Below are 15,008 nucleotides of genomic sequence, written 5' to 3'. Positions count from 1 at the left end.
AATGTCTTGGTATGCTCATGCCTTAAGAGTTCCCTTCACTGGAACTAAGGGGTCAAGCCCAAACCCTAACCCTGAAAAGCAACCCCACACCATAATCTCCCCTCCACCAAACTTTACACTTAGCACAATGCCATAAGGCAAGTATTGTTCTCCTTGCAACCACCAAACCCAGACATGTCCATCGGATTACCAGACAGAGAAATGTGATTTGTCACTCCCACTCCAGAGAAAACATGTTCACTGCTGTAGAGTCCAGTGACACGTGCTTTACACCACTGCATTATGCTTGGTGATGTAAGGCTTGGATGCAGCTGCTCGGCCATGGAAACCCATCCCATGAAGCTCTCTACGCACTGTTGTTGTGCTAATCTGAAGGCCACATAATGTTTGGAGATCTTTAGCTATTGACTCTGCAGACATTTGGCGACTTCTTCTGTGCACTGTGTGCTTCAGCATGCTCTAACCCCGCTTTGTCATTTTACACGGCCTACCACTTTGTGGCTGAGTTGCTGTTGTTTCCAGTTGCTTCTTCTTTGTTATAATACCACTAACAGTTGACCGTGGAATATTGCAGAGGTGGCAACCTATCATGGTACCACACTTGAATTCACTGAGAAAAGTAAAAAATTGTAAAAAGTCCTTCAGAGGAATGCAGCACTCTTGAAATTGCTATGATATTGGGGTGTGACCACAGAACCATCAAATGTTTTGTGGCAAATAGTCAATAGTTGCGCAAGAAACATGTTGAGATAAAATTAACTGTCAAATATTTGCAAAGAATCAAATGTGAAGCTAACAGGAACCCATTATCCTCCAGTGCTGTAATATTCCAGAACTGCAACCTACCTGGAGTGCCTAGAAGTAGAAGGTGTTCAGTGCTCAGAGAGATGGCCAAGGTAAGGAAGGCTGAAACCCAACCACCACTGAATAAGACACATAGGTTGAAACATCAGGACTAGGCCAAGAAATATCTGAAGACTATGAGATGAGTGATTCTTGATGGACCCGTGGCTGGATCATTAACTGGCACAGAGCTCCACTTCAACTCAGACACAAGCAAGGTGGATGTGAGGTACTGGTATGGGCTGATATTATTAAAGAGGAGCTAGCTGGATCGTTTCAGGTTGAAGGTGGCCTCAAAATCAACTCCCAAACCTACTGCCAGTTTTTAGAAGACACTGTCTTCAAGCAGTGGTACAGCAAAAAGTCTGCATCTTTCAAGAAGACCATATTTATGCAGAAAAATGCTTCTTTGCATGCATCAAAGTACTCCACTGCGTGGCTAGCCAGTAAAGGCCTTAAAGATGAAAGAACAATGACATGGCCCCCTTCCTCACCTGACCTAAACCCTAATAAGAACTTGCGGTCCCTTCGTAAACGGGAGATTTACGGTGAAGGAAAACCGTACACCTCTCTGAACAGTGTCTGGGAGGCTGTGGTTGCTGCTGCACAAAAAGTTAATCGTCAACAGATCAAGAAACTGACAGATTTCATGAATGGAAGGCTTTTGGTTCTTACTGAAAAGAAAGGTGGCTATTTTGGTCACTGATTTTTTTTTTTTTTTGTTTCTTGAAATGTTTATTTGTGAAGTTGGAGTTGTTTGTTTAATCTTCTCACTTTAACAGATGAAAAGAAACAAGTGAGATGGGAACATTTTTTGTTTTTTCATTTAGTTGTTTAATAATTCTGCACACTAATAGTTGCCCAGTAATTGTGCACACATAGATATTCTCCTAAGAAAGCCAAAAACTCACTTTTACGTTCTTAAATATTCAGGTTTGAGGTTTATTAACATTTTGGATTGACCGAGAGTATTGCAGTTGTTCAATACTGAAATTAATACTCATAAATACAACTTGCCTAAAATTAGTATGTTGTAGTTTGGGTATGTTAGAAATCAGCTTCATATGTTCCTCTTAATTCTGGAAAAACTGACTACTCATACTCTAGTGTTTTTCTCCCTGGAATATCTGTTAGGGGCTCTGGGCTTAGGCTTTCCTTGTAGTACAAAGAAGTCTTTTTGTACATGGAAGATGGCGGATAGCAGAGGGGTAGTGTAGAAGAGGCATAGGGCTGCATGGAGGGTGGGGGATGAGGGCTCAGGTCCATCACTGCAAGGGGGAAGGGGGGGGGGTTCTCTTTTTCTGGAGTTGGACTGTAGAATGTATTTAAAAAGGGTTTGATTCTTAAAATAATAATAATTCACTGTTCTGTCAAGTCATATTTGCTAACAATGGCTTCCGAACAAAAGAGCGTTTGCCAAACCTTTCTCCCTTGCCTCTTCAACTTATTTGAAGCCGGTAGTGCATGAATTGTTTGATTGCCTTACATGGTGGTGGTATAGCCAGAGTTTATGCTGGAGTTCATGCTTTTTGGTGACTGAAAATTGTCTTGGTCCGTATTATTTAACCGCTTCCATGCAGGGCACTTTTACCCCCTTCCTGCCCAGGCCAATTTTCAGGTTTCAGCGCTGTCTCACTTTGGATGACAATTGCGCGGTCATACAACATTGTACCCAAACTAAAATTTTATAATTTTCTTCACACAACTAGAGCTTTCTTTTGGTGGTATTTAATCACCACTGGGGTTTTTATTTTTTGCTAAATTAACAAAAAAAGACCGAACATTTTGAAAAATAAAACACGTTTTTCTTTGTTTCTGTTATAAAAGTTTGCAAATAAATAATTGTTCTTCATAAATTTAGGCCAAGATGTATTCTGCTACATGTCTTTGGTGAAAATAACCCAAATTAGTATTTATTATTTAGTCTGTAGGAAAGTTATAGAGTTCACAAACTATGGGATATAACTGAAAATGGATCAATCCTAAAGTACTGACAGCCAATTGTATTTCTTGAGGTCCAAAAATGTCAGAACAGTACAGATATCCCCCAAATGACTGTTTTTTGCAAAGTAGACACTCCGACGTATTTCATAAGAGGCATGGCAAATTTTTTGAAGTTGTAATTTTTTTGTCATACTTTTTTGGAAAATTAAGAAATTTAAAGATTTTTCACAATCAGGGACACTGACTGGTGACAGTACAAAAAAAAAATTTATATATATTTTTTTTTAATTTGTTCTGTTTTTTTAAGATTTGTTTTTCATATTGCACTATGACCAAAGTAGTATAATGTTACCATAGTAACATTGTACTAGTTTGGGGACATGATCAGTATTTTTTTTTTCTTTTTTTTTTTTACACAATTTGCTTATAGCAAAGAATTACTTTGCTATAAGCAAAAATTTACCTGAATGAAATCGATTCATGCAGGGGTTTTTTTTTTTTGTGATTAGCTGTGATTGGCCACAGCTAATTACATGACACAGCTGGACTGTGATTTGCCCAGCTTGTGCATGTGATCACTGTGACCATTTACAGCTAGACACACTTGTATACAATGGATGGCATGAAAGGCAGCCAACCATTGTATATAGCTGTCATGTGACCTGTGTTTGTTCACTGCAGATCACATGGTACTGGCAATGGGGCCGGTACTCAGACCTGTCATTGGCCGTGTCCGAGGTACATGACCAGTGACAGATCTCACCACAGCGTGGCCCTGCGGGCATGCGCAATGCACATTCCGAAAAGGACGCCATATGGCGTCCACCTGGAGGGACGAGCTGTTCGCCCAGCCGCCATCTGGCTATAGACCGGGCGGCAACTGGTTAACAAGACATCACTTTCTCCTAGGCACCTTTTATATTAACCAAGCCTGGTTTTTCTTCTTTTTTTTTTTTTACATGTTTTTACATGTCTTTAATTAAATGTATTATGCAGCAGTTTCTTTCAAAGTGTAAAAGCTAATTGCTGGCAGTTACAAAAATTCTGTGCTGCAATTTTTATAAATGTCAGCCATTGTTTTAAAGAGCACAAATCCATTCATATACTTTTCATCTGTCATGCAGCAAATTGATTAATTGTACGTTCTTTTTCATGCAGCGAGAGATGTGTCTTTCATTAATAAATGGTTCTTTTATGGGTCCTTTTCTTCATATAAGTCTACTGCATTATTTACTCGGAGAATACAAGGTTTTTTTTTGCCTTCTTTCAGATCTGTTTAGAAATCAGAAACTATTAAAGGAATACAAGGAATTTCTAGGAAATACAAAGGTATGTATCTGTGGTTGAGCTGTTAAATCTAACTCATATATAGTTTAATAAAGGAAGTCCAAAAAGACAAAGACTTAGAATGAAAATGTCAGTGCTATAAGGTCACATTAATAGTCCAAGAATGACAGTTCCATCAACTTGCTATATCAAAAATATGTTTGCAGTCCCTCTGTGCAATATACAGTTGTGTTCAAAATAATAGCAGTGTGTTGAAAAAAGTGAATAAAGCTCAAAATCCTTCTAATGGCTTTTATTTCCATACACACAAATGCATTGGGAACACTACACATTCTATTCCAAATCAAAACATGAAGAAAAATATATCAAATTTGTGTTGTTCCTCTAAAAAAAATTGAAGAAAAGTGAATATTAGACTGTTCAAAAAAATAGCAGTGTTTGTATTCTTCTTTACAAACTCAAACATTCACTATATAAACTGAAAAATGTTTGAAGATTTTGCTTTCCTTTGAGTCACTTAATTAATATTTAGTTGTATAAGCACTGTTTCTGAGAACTGCTGTACATCTGTGTTGCATGGAGTCAACCAACTTCTGGCACCTGTGAACAGGTATTCCAGCCCAGGATGATTGGACTACATTCCACAGTTCTTCTCTATCTTAGTTTTGCCTCAGAAACTGCATTTTTGATGTCACCCCACAAGTATTCTATTGAATTAAGATCCGGGGATTGGGCTGACCACTCCATAACGTCAATCTTGTCTGGAACCAAGATGTTGCACGTTTACTGGTGTTTTTGGGGTCGTTGTCTTGTTGGAACACCCATTTCAAGGGCATTTCCTCTTCAGCATAAGGCAGCATGACCTCTTCAAGTATTCTGATGTATTCAAACTGATTCCCTGGTATGCGATAAATAGGCCCAACACCGTAGTATGAGAAACATCCCCATATCATGATGCTTGCGCAACCATGCTTCACTGTCTTCACAGTGTACTGTGGCTTGAATTCAGTGTTTGGGGGTCGTCTGACAAACTGTCTCCGGCCACTAGACCCAAAAAGAACAATCTTACTTTCATCAGTCCACAAAATGTTGCACCATTTCTCTTTAGGCCAGTCAATGTGCTCTTTAGCAAACTGTAACCTCTTCAGCACATCTTTTTTTCAACAGTGGGACTTTGCGGGGGCTTCTTGCAGATAGCTTGGCTTCACATAGGTGTCTTCTAATTGTAACAGTACTCACAGGTAACTTTAGACCTTCTTTGATCTTCCTGGAGCTGATTGTTGGCTGAGCCCTTGCCATTTTGGCTATTCTTCTATCCATTCGAATGGTAGTTTTTCGCTTTCTTCCACGTCTTTCAGGTTTTGGTTGCCATTTTAAAGCATTTGCGATCATTTTAGCTGAGCAGCCTATCATTTTCTGCACTTCTTTATATGTTTTCCCCTCTCCAATCAACTTTTTAATCAAGGTACGTTGTTCTTCTGAACAATGTCTGGAACGACCCATTTTCCTCAGAATTTTAGAGAGAAATGCACTGTAACCAGCATGTACAACATTTGCTTCCTTCCTTCCTTAAATAAGGGCAATAATTGCAACCTGTTTTTCAAAGAATGAATGACCTCACTAATAGAACTCCACACTGCTATTATTTTGAACATGCCCCTTTCAATTAGTGATTCAATTACACAGAATCAGCAGCATGCATGTCATGACTGTTGGGTCTGTTGGATTTCTATTACTCTACTACACCTGCTAGTAAATTATTTGCCATGTAGAAATATCATTTCTACCAAAAACAGTGATTGATCAGGTTAGTGATGTCTGTCTGACTGCTATTATTTTGAACACAACTGTATGTGTTTGTGTACTTGATTTCCTCCAGTAAAAATCAGACTATCCACCCCTGGAAATCAGAAGAATTTCCAACTCACCACAAATATATGCTCCCCTGATATACAGTGCAGCATCAGCATTTTAATTAACCATCACAAGACCATCCATCTGCTTGTGTGACACCTGGGGGGACTACTCCACTCCTTCCTCCTTTACAGTATGAGACTTGTATCAATATGACACCAAAAACAAATAAACGTTCTATAGTGTAGTACTCTTATGTGTAATAGAACTCAACACCCATACATAAACGACACTCTATGATACAGTGTGTGTACAAAACTCCACCACCCACATAAAATGCACACTCACCACCAATGTGTGCTGCTCATTAGGTGTGGAGCAGATAACACATGAGAACAAATTGGAGCGCTGGCAGCAATCTTTTCTCTCCCACCAAATTTAATGACATCTCCATAGAGGGCACTGTTCCACTCTCGCTGTCAAACAACACCACAAGGCAGCCAAAATAAAACTCCATATAGTGTATTATTTATTATGAACCTAACCAGTATCAGCACAGTGAAGTCATATCAAATCAATAATAAAAAAAGCTGTTCTGACTTACATTACACACCGCCACTCCGAAAACCAATGTGGCGGTGCAATAACTCACCTTACAGTACACCCAACACGTTTCTCACAAATGTGCATCCTCGGGAGTTATTGATTTTATGTGACTTCACTGTGCTGCTACTTCTTTGGTTCGTAATAAAACTACACTATATTGCGTTTTATTTTTGTTGCCTTGTGATGGTGTCTGACGGCAAGAGTGGAACAGTGCCCTCTATGGAGATGTGATTAAAGTTGGTGAGACAAAAGTTTGATGCCAGCGCTCCAATTTGTTCTGATGCGTTATCTGCTACACATCTCATGAGCAGCACACATTGGAAGTGAGCACGAATATTATCTGGGTGGTGGAGTTTTGTACACACACTGTATCATGGAGTATCACTTATGCACGGGTGTTGAGCTCTATTTCACATAAGAGTACTACACTATATAATTGTATTTGTTTTTGGTGTTGCATCGATACAAGTCTCATACTGCAAAAGAGGAAGGAGTAGAGTAGTCCCCCAGGAGCCACACAAGCAGATGGATGGTCTTGTGATGATTAATTAAAATGCTGATGCTGCACTTTATATCAGGGCAGCATATATTTGTGGTGAGTTGGCAATTCTTCTGATTTCCAGGGGTGGATAGTCCGATTTTTATTAGAGGAAATTGAGTACAACTACACATATATTGCACAGAGGGACTATGAACAAATTTTTGATATATCAAGTTGACGCGACTGTGTTGTTTTTGGACTATTAATGTGACCTTCTAGTGCTGCAATTTTATTTAGAGTTCTTGTAATGGGTGGTGTATATTTACCTGTATTTGCAAGCTGCTTATTTTTACACTAGTAGGGAGTGCTGACTATATATTTTGTTTTTTGTTGAAAGGCTTAGAACTGTCTAAGATATTTTAAAAACTGTTTTTAATGTCCCTCTGTATTTGCAAGTATTGCTAGCGTGACTTGTTTTGTTAATTTTGAGTAGACTTACAAAATAACTGTTGTGGATTGAGTTATCTGCTGGCTTCTGACCGTTGGGAACACTGGCAAGGAGATTTCCCTCTTGAGATCCTACAAAACCACCATTGAAAATACAGTGGGGAAAATAATTATTTGATCCTCTGTAGATTGTGTAAGTTTGCCCACTTACAAAGAAATGAAGGGTCTATAATGTTTATCATAGGTGTATTTAAAATGATTGAGACAGAATATCAACCAAAAATACATGATACAAATGTTATACACTGAGTTGTAGTTCAGTGAGTAAAATAAATATTTGATCCCCAAGCAAAGCATGACTTAGTACTTGGTCGAGAAACCCTTGTTGGCAAGCACAGAGGTAAGTTGTTTCATGTAGTTAGTTACCAGGTTTGCACACATCTCAGGAGGGATTTTGGGCCACTCTTTACAGAACCTTCTAAATCCTTAAGGTTTCTTGGCTGTTGCTTGGCAACTCGAAGTTTCAGCTCCCTCCATACATTTTCTGTAGGATTAAGGTGTGGAGACTGGCTAGGCCACTCTATGACCTTAATGTGCTTCTTCTTGAGCCACTTCTTTGTTGCCTTGGCGGTATGTTTTTGGTCATTGTCATGTAGCGTATTGTGTTACCAATAGTTTGGTGACTGTGGTCCCAAGTGCCTTGAGATCATTCACAAGCTCTTCCCGTGTAGTTCTGTGCTGATCCCTCACTTTTCTGATGGTCATCCTTACCCCATGAGGCGAAATCCTGCATGGAGCTCTAGACCGAGGGCTAGTGATAGTTATTTTGTATTTCTTCCATCGCGAATAATCGCTCCAACAGTTGTCTCCTTCTCACCAAGCTTCTTGCTGATGATCGTGTAGCCATTCAAGCCTTGTGCAGGGCTACAATCTTGTCCATGACGTCCTTTGACAAGTTTTTGGTCATTTGTCCATGTTGGTGACGTTTGAATGGAAGAAAGATTCTGCGGACAGGTGTCTTTTATACACATAACAAGTTGTTGTTGGGAGCACCTTCTTATATTGGCAGTACTAATCTGTGTACCACATAAGCACATAGCCAGTCTGTGGGAGCCAGAATTATTGTTGGTTGGTTGGGGGATCAAATACTTATTTTACTCACTGAACTGCAACTCTATCATTTAAAATACACCTATGATGAAAAAAATTATTGACCCTTCATTTATTCGCAAGTGGGAAAACTTACAAAATCTGCAGGGGGTCAAATAATAATTTTCCCCACTGTATAATACGGTGTACACTTTAAAGGCCCTCCAGTTGTAAATGAGCATTTAAAAAGGAAAAGGAAATGCATAAATCTAATTTATTGCTTCATTATTGTAAAATATCACAGGTCATTACCCTAAACTTTTATTGTATACGAGGTAATACTTTAGACAGCACATTTGTAGGTCTAATAGTCTGCAGTATCAATGGATTGCAAAGATTACTGTAACCTCTACATTAAAGAATATCAGTTTTGCTCCTTAAGTGGCATGAAGGAAATATTGAACTTAAAGCGGACCTTTGCCCACTTAATTGCACTCATTCCCCCTCCTTTCACATAATCATGTATTTATTTAACTCCCTGCAAATCCAGATTTTTCCCCACGGTGGAAGTAATGTTACAGCCCCCCCCCCACATCACTCTCAGAATTTTTAACGGCAATCGGGGTCAGCTGTCTCTTCCTGGTTCTTGAGGTTTACCCATGATGCAGTACTGCAATGCATGAACATCATCAGGGAGCTGAAAATACCAGGAAATTATAGGCCGCTCCAAGATGTAAAATGGGAAGATGGTGGCGCAGACTGGGTGATCAACAGCAACGTTGAGCAGCTGATTGGCTGCGTGCGTGCGTGTGTTTTAATAATGGCAAACTAGTTAAAGTAAAGGGGCTGAAAAAAAATAAGAAAAGGGGTGAAGTTCCTCTTTAACACACCCTTCATTTATTAGCTTCAAAGTTCATAGATTAACCTCTTGTAAATTATATGTGACGAATAATGAGGAGAGGAGTTTGTGACACTTCTTATCTATGTTTTCTTGCAGCCTCGTTTAAGCACATCCTCCGTGTTTCTCAAGGGCCCAGGGAAAGTTGTTATGGTTGCAATATGCATGTAAGTTATGGGAGCTGTTTATAAGTGCTTTACACTGTGAATCTTGGGTGAAAGTTTGTAATTTTTCTATGAAAACATTTATGTATAGATGACTTGCACCCCGTTCACATCAAGCCCGACAGTGAAGTGTCACGATTTCAAAGTCAGGGGACTGCCGATTTCAGGTGCAATTTGCAAGACATCTGACACAGATGTCTATGCAAATCGCATGACATGTACTACTTTAGAAATCAGTGCAGCTCCAACCAAGTCAGAACCGCACCGATTTGACCGCTGTAATTGCAGACAATAGGGTGCGACTTGGCATACGATTTGCAAGTCACATGGCATAGAAATTGTATGCCAAGTGCACCCAGTGCGACTGGGGTGTTGGTGTTTGTTAAAAACAACACAAAAACAACACAAAAAAACCCTTCTTCTGTTGTTTTGAAATTTCATATACTCTTTTGGTTGTGTATAGAGTGGGGAAGATCGGTAAATCTCAACTCCGTTTGTGTGCTGGGTACAGGTAGTTATTGGCACTGGAAGTGAGTGAAGATCTATTCTAATGGGAACAATAAATACAGCAGCACATTCATATGTATCATTGTTCAATATACAGCAACTAGACCTCGGTGCAAATAATTGGTAATGTATAATGGCGTCAGTGTGATCATTTTCAAGCAAGGGAAGCAATCAAAAACTTGTGTGACACCCTGTAAATAATATCGATATGTATGCCGACATATTTATTCAGGAGTCAGATGGGAAATCCTTAGTTAGGGTTATTGAATAGTTGACTGTGTACAGGAGTATCAGATTTCTTGTACTGTGGTAAACTCTCTGAGCCATGGAGGGTGGAAGTCCTAAATCTGGGCACCTCCGTATGCCTTGAATAGAATACGTAACTCGAGGAAACTGAAGGCTTGAGGAAAAAAAGTCTGAGAGTCTGCAAAAAGCAGGAGGAAGAAAAGGAAGGATGGGGGTGGAAGCTTGACTAGCTTAACACATTGAGCACAATAAAATAAGCATCCCTGTTTGTTAGAATTCCTTCCCCATCAACTTTCAATGCTGCTGGCTCCTTCTTTCTCACTTTCTTTTTCTCTGCTTCTTTGAACTTCCAGTCTCCAGTCAGCCTTTTAGATTGGAGAAGGGATGAAGGAGCAGGGGAGTGCCTTGCCACCCAAGGCTATGGGGCTGGGTGTTTCACTTGATGCACACAGTGTATGGTGACGCAACTCTTGAAGCATTCTATGGAGCCACCCTTTCATGCAGGGACTAGCAAGAAACCTGGGGCAGAAACATAACACCAGCTTAAATGGAAACATAAAGAAGGAATAAAAGATGAAACCCCTTCATATTCAGTACATGATGTTTAAATCAGCTGTGGAGAGTACTTAAAGGATAAGGTCACCTTTAGTTACATGTTACGCTTGTATTTAGGTTGTAACATGTTACTAATGCAGCAGCCCCCCTCTCCCCCAGATCCTCCCCTGTGACAGCCGGCGGGTGATACTCTCCCTGCACCTGCTGTCACAATTTAAAATGAGCACAGCTGTGTGGGTGTCCGCCCACACAGCCGTGTCATTCATTCACACGGATCTGTAAAAGAATGAATCACAAGTCCTGTCTGTAACTGTGCCAGACAGCTTGTAGTTCTCAATGAACTGCTAGGGTACTGATGAGAACCCTTGTAGTTTGTTCCTTTTCCTGCGCTTTAGTAACTGCTGTTTGAGGTACGGGCAGACAGCTGTACTGAGTGTCTTCAAGAGCCTGAAAATGGGCATTCATTTATTTAATTTTGTAAACGTAAACCTCTATAAACTTGGGGTTTAATATCACTATGACTCTTTCCCACAGTATACAAAGCTAAATGTTTTGACTGGAGTGCTGCTTTAAGATCAAAACAATTTCTATTTACAAGGTATATAAACAACCATCAAATATTAATTCACCCCTTCTGACCCCTCTCTTTAACTGAATAGCTCTACATAAGCAGCAGCATTACCTTCATCCCACTGCTGTGTGTATATAATCAGTGGTTGAAAGAATTTTGCTGGTCAGAATCTTCTTTGTTCATGTTTTGTGACAAAGCCTATGCAATGCCTTATTTCCTCAGCAGGAGGCATTAGTAATAATGACAGATGGTTAGAGGGTGAAGAATAAGTTAGAAAAAAAGAATAAAAACCATTTATAAACTGAACAGGTTTGTTTGTTATTTTTAGATCATCACTAGGTATATTATTGTGTTCCATGCCTAGCATATGGTAAATTAAGTCCTTTTTGCTGCCAAGTTCTATGAAAAATTCTGATTCGTGTATTTCTTTGTTCTCTCTGAATACAGAAATGGACTAAACTTTTTCTTTAAACTTTTGGCCTGGGTGTACACTGGCTCTGCTAGTATGTTTTCCGAAGCTATCCATTCCTTAGCTGATACATGTAACCAGGTAAGATGAATTGGAGTCTTGATTAGGTCTTGGCACATACAAGCTGTATTTGTCTGCGTCATATTAATGTTTTATCTATTGATAGATTATCAGTTACTCCTTTCCTAGAGTAAGAGGAGTAATACTTGCTATTTCTGTGATGTTTTTGATTTATCCTATCATTGGCGTGCCACTTCTGCCATTGTTTGGGAAGACAGTTACAGTGTGTCCATATGTCACATGGTAACTTCCAAATCTACCACTAGATGTCACTATGCTTCACTGTTATTCAGCTACTTTGTAAAGCATTGCTTCTGCTGGTTCTATAATGTGAACATTTAACCTTTTTTTATAGTTACGTTTTTGGTCAGCTAACAAAAAAGTTTAGTTTCTAATATACTATAGTACATGTTTTAATTCTTGTACTGGGATTACGTGTAAACTGAATAAAAGGTGTGTATTTGTCATTAAAGCTTAAACATAAAGGCAGTCCTTTTCCTTCACTTTATACCATCAGCATTGGAAGTGCAATACAAACAATAGTATTTTTGACAATACAATATTACCAAAAAAATCTTTTTTCATGTTGTGAGTTCTTTCTGTATGCTGGCCATCTCTTTCCACAATTTACTGGATTCCCTGCATGCCCTACAGCAGGGATGCTCAACCTGTGGCCCTCGAAGCCCTCTAATGAGGCCCTCGACCTCAAACTAGGAAAGCGCATGTCTGGAGTCAACAACCCGTTGAATGCAATCTTGGCTTGCCAACCCGCCATCCCAGAGCATCAGAGTGCATCAAGTCTGCCCTGGCCGTAGAGGAAGCAGAGCAGGCAGCCGCGGAGACAGCAGGAGCTGTATAAGCCAATGCTTCCTCTGTAGCGCCAGCTCCTGTTAGATGAAGTGATACCAAATGCACTTTGGCTGGGACCTTTCTAACAGCCTGGAGAGTAATGCCAGCAGAAGCTGGAAGTGGAAAAGGTCAGTGTATTAAACAACACGCACACGCAGCAGTGTATTTACTGGGAGGCAAACAAGGCAGGGGAGTGGTGCCCTGAACTCTGAAAGAAGGGAACTGGTGAGGCACTGCCGAGGATCTGAGGAGGGTGTGGGGATAGCTGGCAGCTGTTAAGGTTAGTCATTTGGGAGGTGGCAGCTGGATTCAGACAGTAGTTAAGGAATGAGCAGTGTTGAGTGCTCAGTGCTGGTCAGGGGGTTAATGGTTCCCTTCCTCTGCTGGTCTCCCTCCTGCCCCAGCTTCCGGCTTGTCATTCTTACATATAAATGATGGGCGGTGTCTGTTGTATTGGAGACCATGACCCCTCATCTCTGCTCAGATCTGGTCTGCCACTGCCTGCCCCCTCCCTATCACAGTATCACAGTGGGCTCTTCCACCCAGATTTGAGACTGAGGAGGGGGGGGGAGAAGTGGGGGCCGATGGTGATGACAGCAGAATAGTGTTAGAGGGAGAGGGAGGGTAATGATGATGGGCTGGCTTCTTGTTGCATTATGGTGAGTGTTGGATAGCCAGCGGTGGAAGCACATGCCGGGCTCCTGTCTGTGTGACGAGTGACATATGGGGTCAGACTGTGTGTGCAATCCTCCAGTGCTTTGCAATGATCATTGCTCATCAGTGAGATCACATTACATTGTATATGTGCGTGAAACTGAAATGTCACAGCTGCTCCTTTGTGATCAGTCCTTGGTGGAGGCTGGATGTCCCACCAGAGGCTCTATGCCCCCTCCTCCAGTATTGTTGAATGCAGACTGAAGGGGGAATAGTTCAGTCGGCTCTCTTATTCCTCCATTAGCTGCTTCCTTCCTTGAATCCCCCAAATTCCTCTGTCTGGGTGAGCACTAGCAAGGATGATATGGATTTCCTGGCAGAGATCATTTGATCTGATCCAGTAGTGATCACACTTAGGGGGTGGGATGGCTGTGACCTGTATACCGTGAATGGATCCCATAGACTGGAGGAGCCCAGGGTGACCCACTCTATATGCTCCTATGTCTAGCTGTGTACTGGTTGCTGCAGTCGTTGGTGGCAGAAGGTGGTGATGCCGGGGGAGGGGGGTGATGGGGTTGGCTCTTTGTTGCCTAGGGCAGCACAAGAAGTAAATACACCACTGCATACACTGAGTTTTTGCAATGTGCATATTAGCACCTATGAAAGGGTTAACAACTATTAGGCTGCTTTCACACTGATCTGCAGGTGCAATGCAGTGCAGGAGTTTTGGTGCACTTTCAGAATGTGCACCACACCCACAAAATATAATAGAAGTCTATGGCAAAGTGCAGCTAACCCGCAGGAAAGCTGCACTCAAGCTGCGGGTAAACTGTAGCACATCAGTGTGAAAGCAGCCTTATAGGGGGCTCAGGATAGGAAGGGTTTGTTTACATTGGCGGTTTGCCGGGCAGAAAAAGTTGAGATGTGTTTATACGACACCCCCCACAACCACTGGTGTAGCATCAGGGGTCACCATGGTGACCTCTCCCAATGCTCCTGGCATTCAGCAGCTGCAGGAGGACAATGTTCATTATGCTATTCAGAATAAAAAATTCGAAATTCTAAACCCTTTCATTTCATTGTGGCCCACTACCAGTTACCAAGTCACTTAAGTGGCCCTCTCTCTTCAAAAGGTTGAGCACCGTTGCTCTACAGCTTCTTCTCTGCTGTATATTTTCAGTTTCTAAGGACTCCATATCCTATGGTACCTTGTTGCCTGCAAGCACTGCTTCCTTTACTGACTCCTAAAGTTCCTCCTCTCAGCACCTCTGTAGTTCAGAAGGCAGGCTCTGTGAAATGTGTTACACAGCACTGTCTACTCACAGGGCATACGTGTCAGAGAATTCAAGCAAGTAAACGTGTGGGGACCACCTGGTGGTCCTGTGAGTAACCTGCTTACTCTCTTAGTATGTACGTGATCACTAAACGCACTATATTTATGAAGGAGGAGCATTGTCTTCATAAGACAGTACCAGGGGCGGACT

General features: G+C 41.0%; 1 protein-coding gene across 1 annotated transcript in view; it reads left to right on the top strand.

Moving 5' to 3' along the window:
- The window catches only part of SLC30A9 (solute carrier family 30 member 9), a 111,522-nt gene that overhangs the window by 55,144 nt on the left and 41,370 nt on the right, over positions 1–15,008 (top strand). The window contains exons 7-9 of the mRNA XM_089653998.1: positions 4,058–4,116; positions 9,549–9,616; positions 11,940–12,042. Coding sequence (XP_089510124.1) covers positions 4,058–4,116; positions 9,549–9,616; positions 11,940–12,042 — 230 coding nt within the window. The remainder of the gene's footprint in view (positions 1–4,057; positions 4,117–9,548; positions 9,617–11,939; positions 12,043–15,008) is intronic.

Source organism: Staurois parvus, unplaced genomic scaffold (genome assembly GCF_062004578.1).
Source record: "Staurois parvus isolate SC_StPar_1 unplaced genomic scaffold, SC_StPar_1.0 ptg000734l, whole genome shotgun sequence".
Lineage (NCBI taxonomy): Eukaryota > Metazoa > Chordata > Amphibia > Anura > Ranidae > Staurois > Staurois parvus.
The sequence above is the reverse complement of the archived record's forward strand: the minus strand, read 5'-3'. Positions and strand labels throughout refer to the sequence as shown.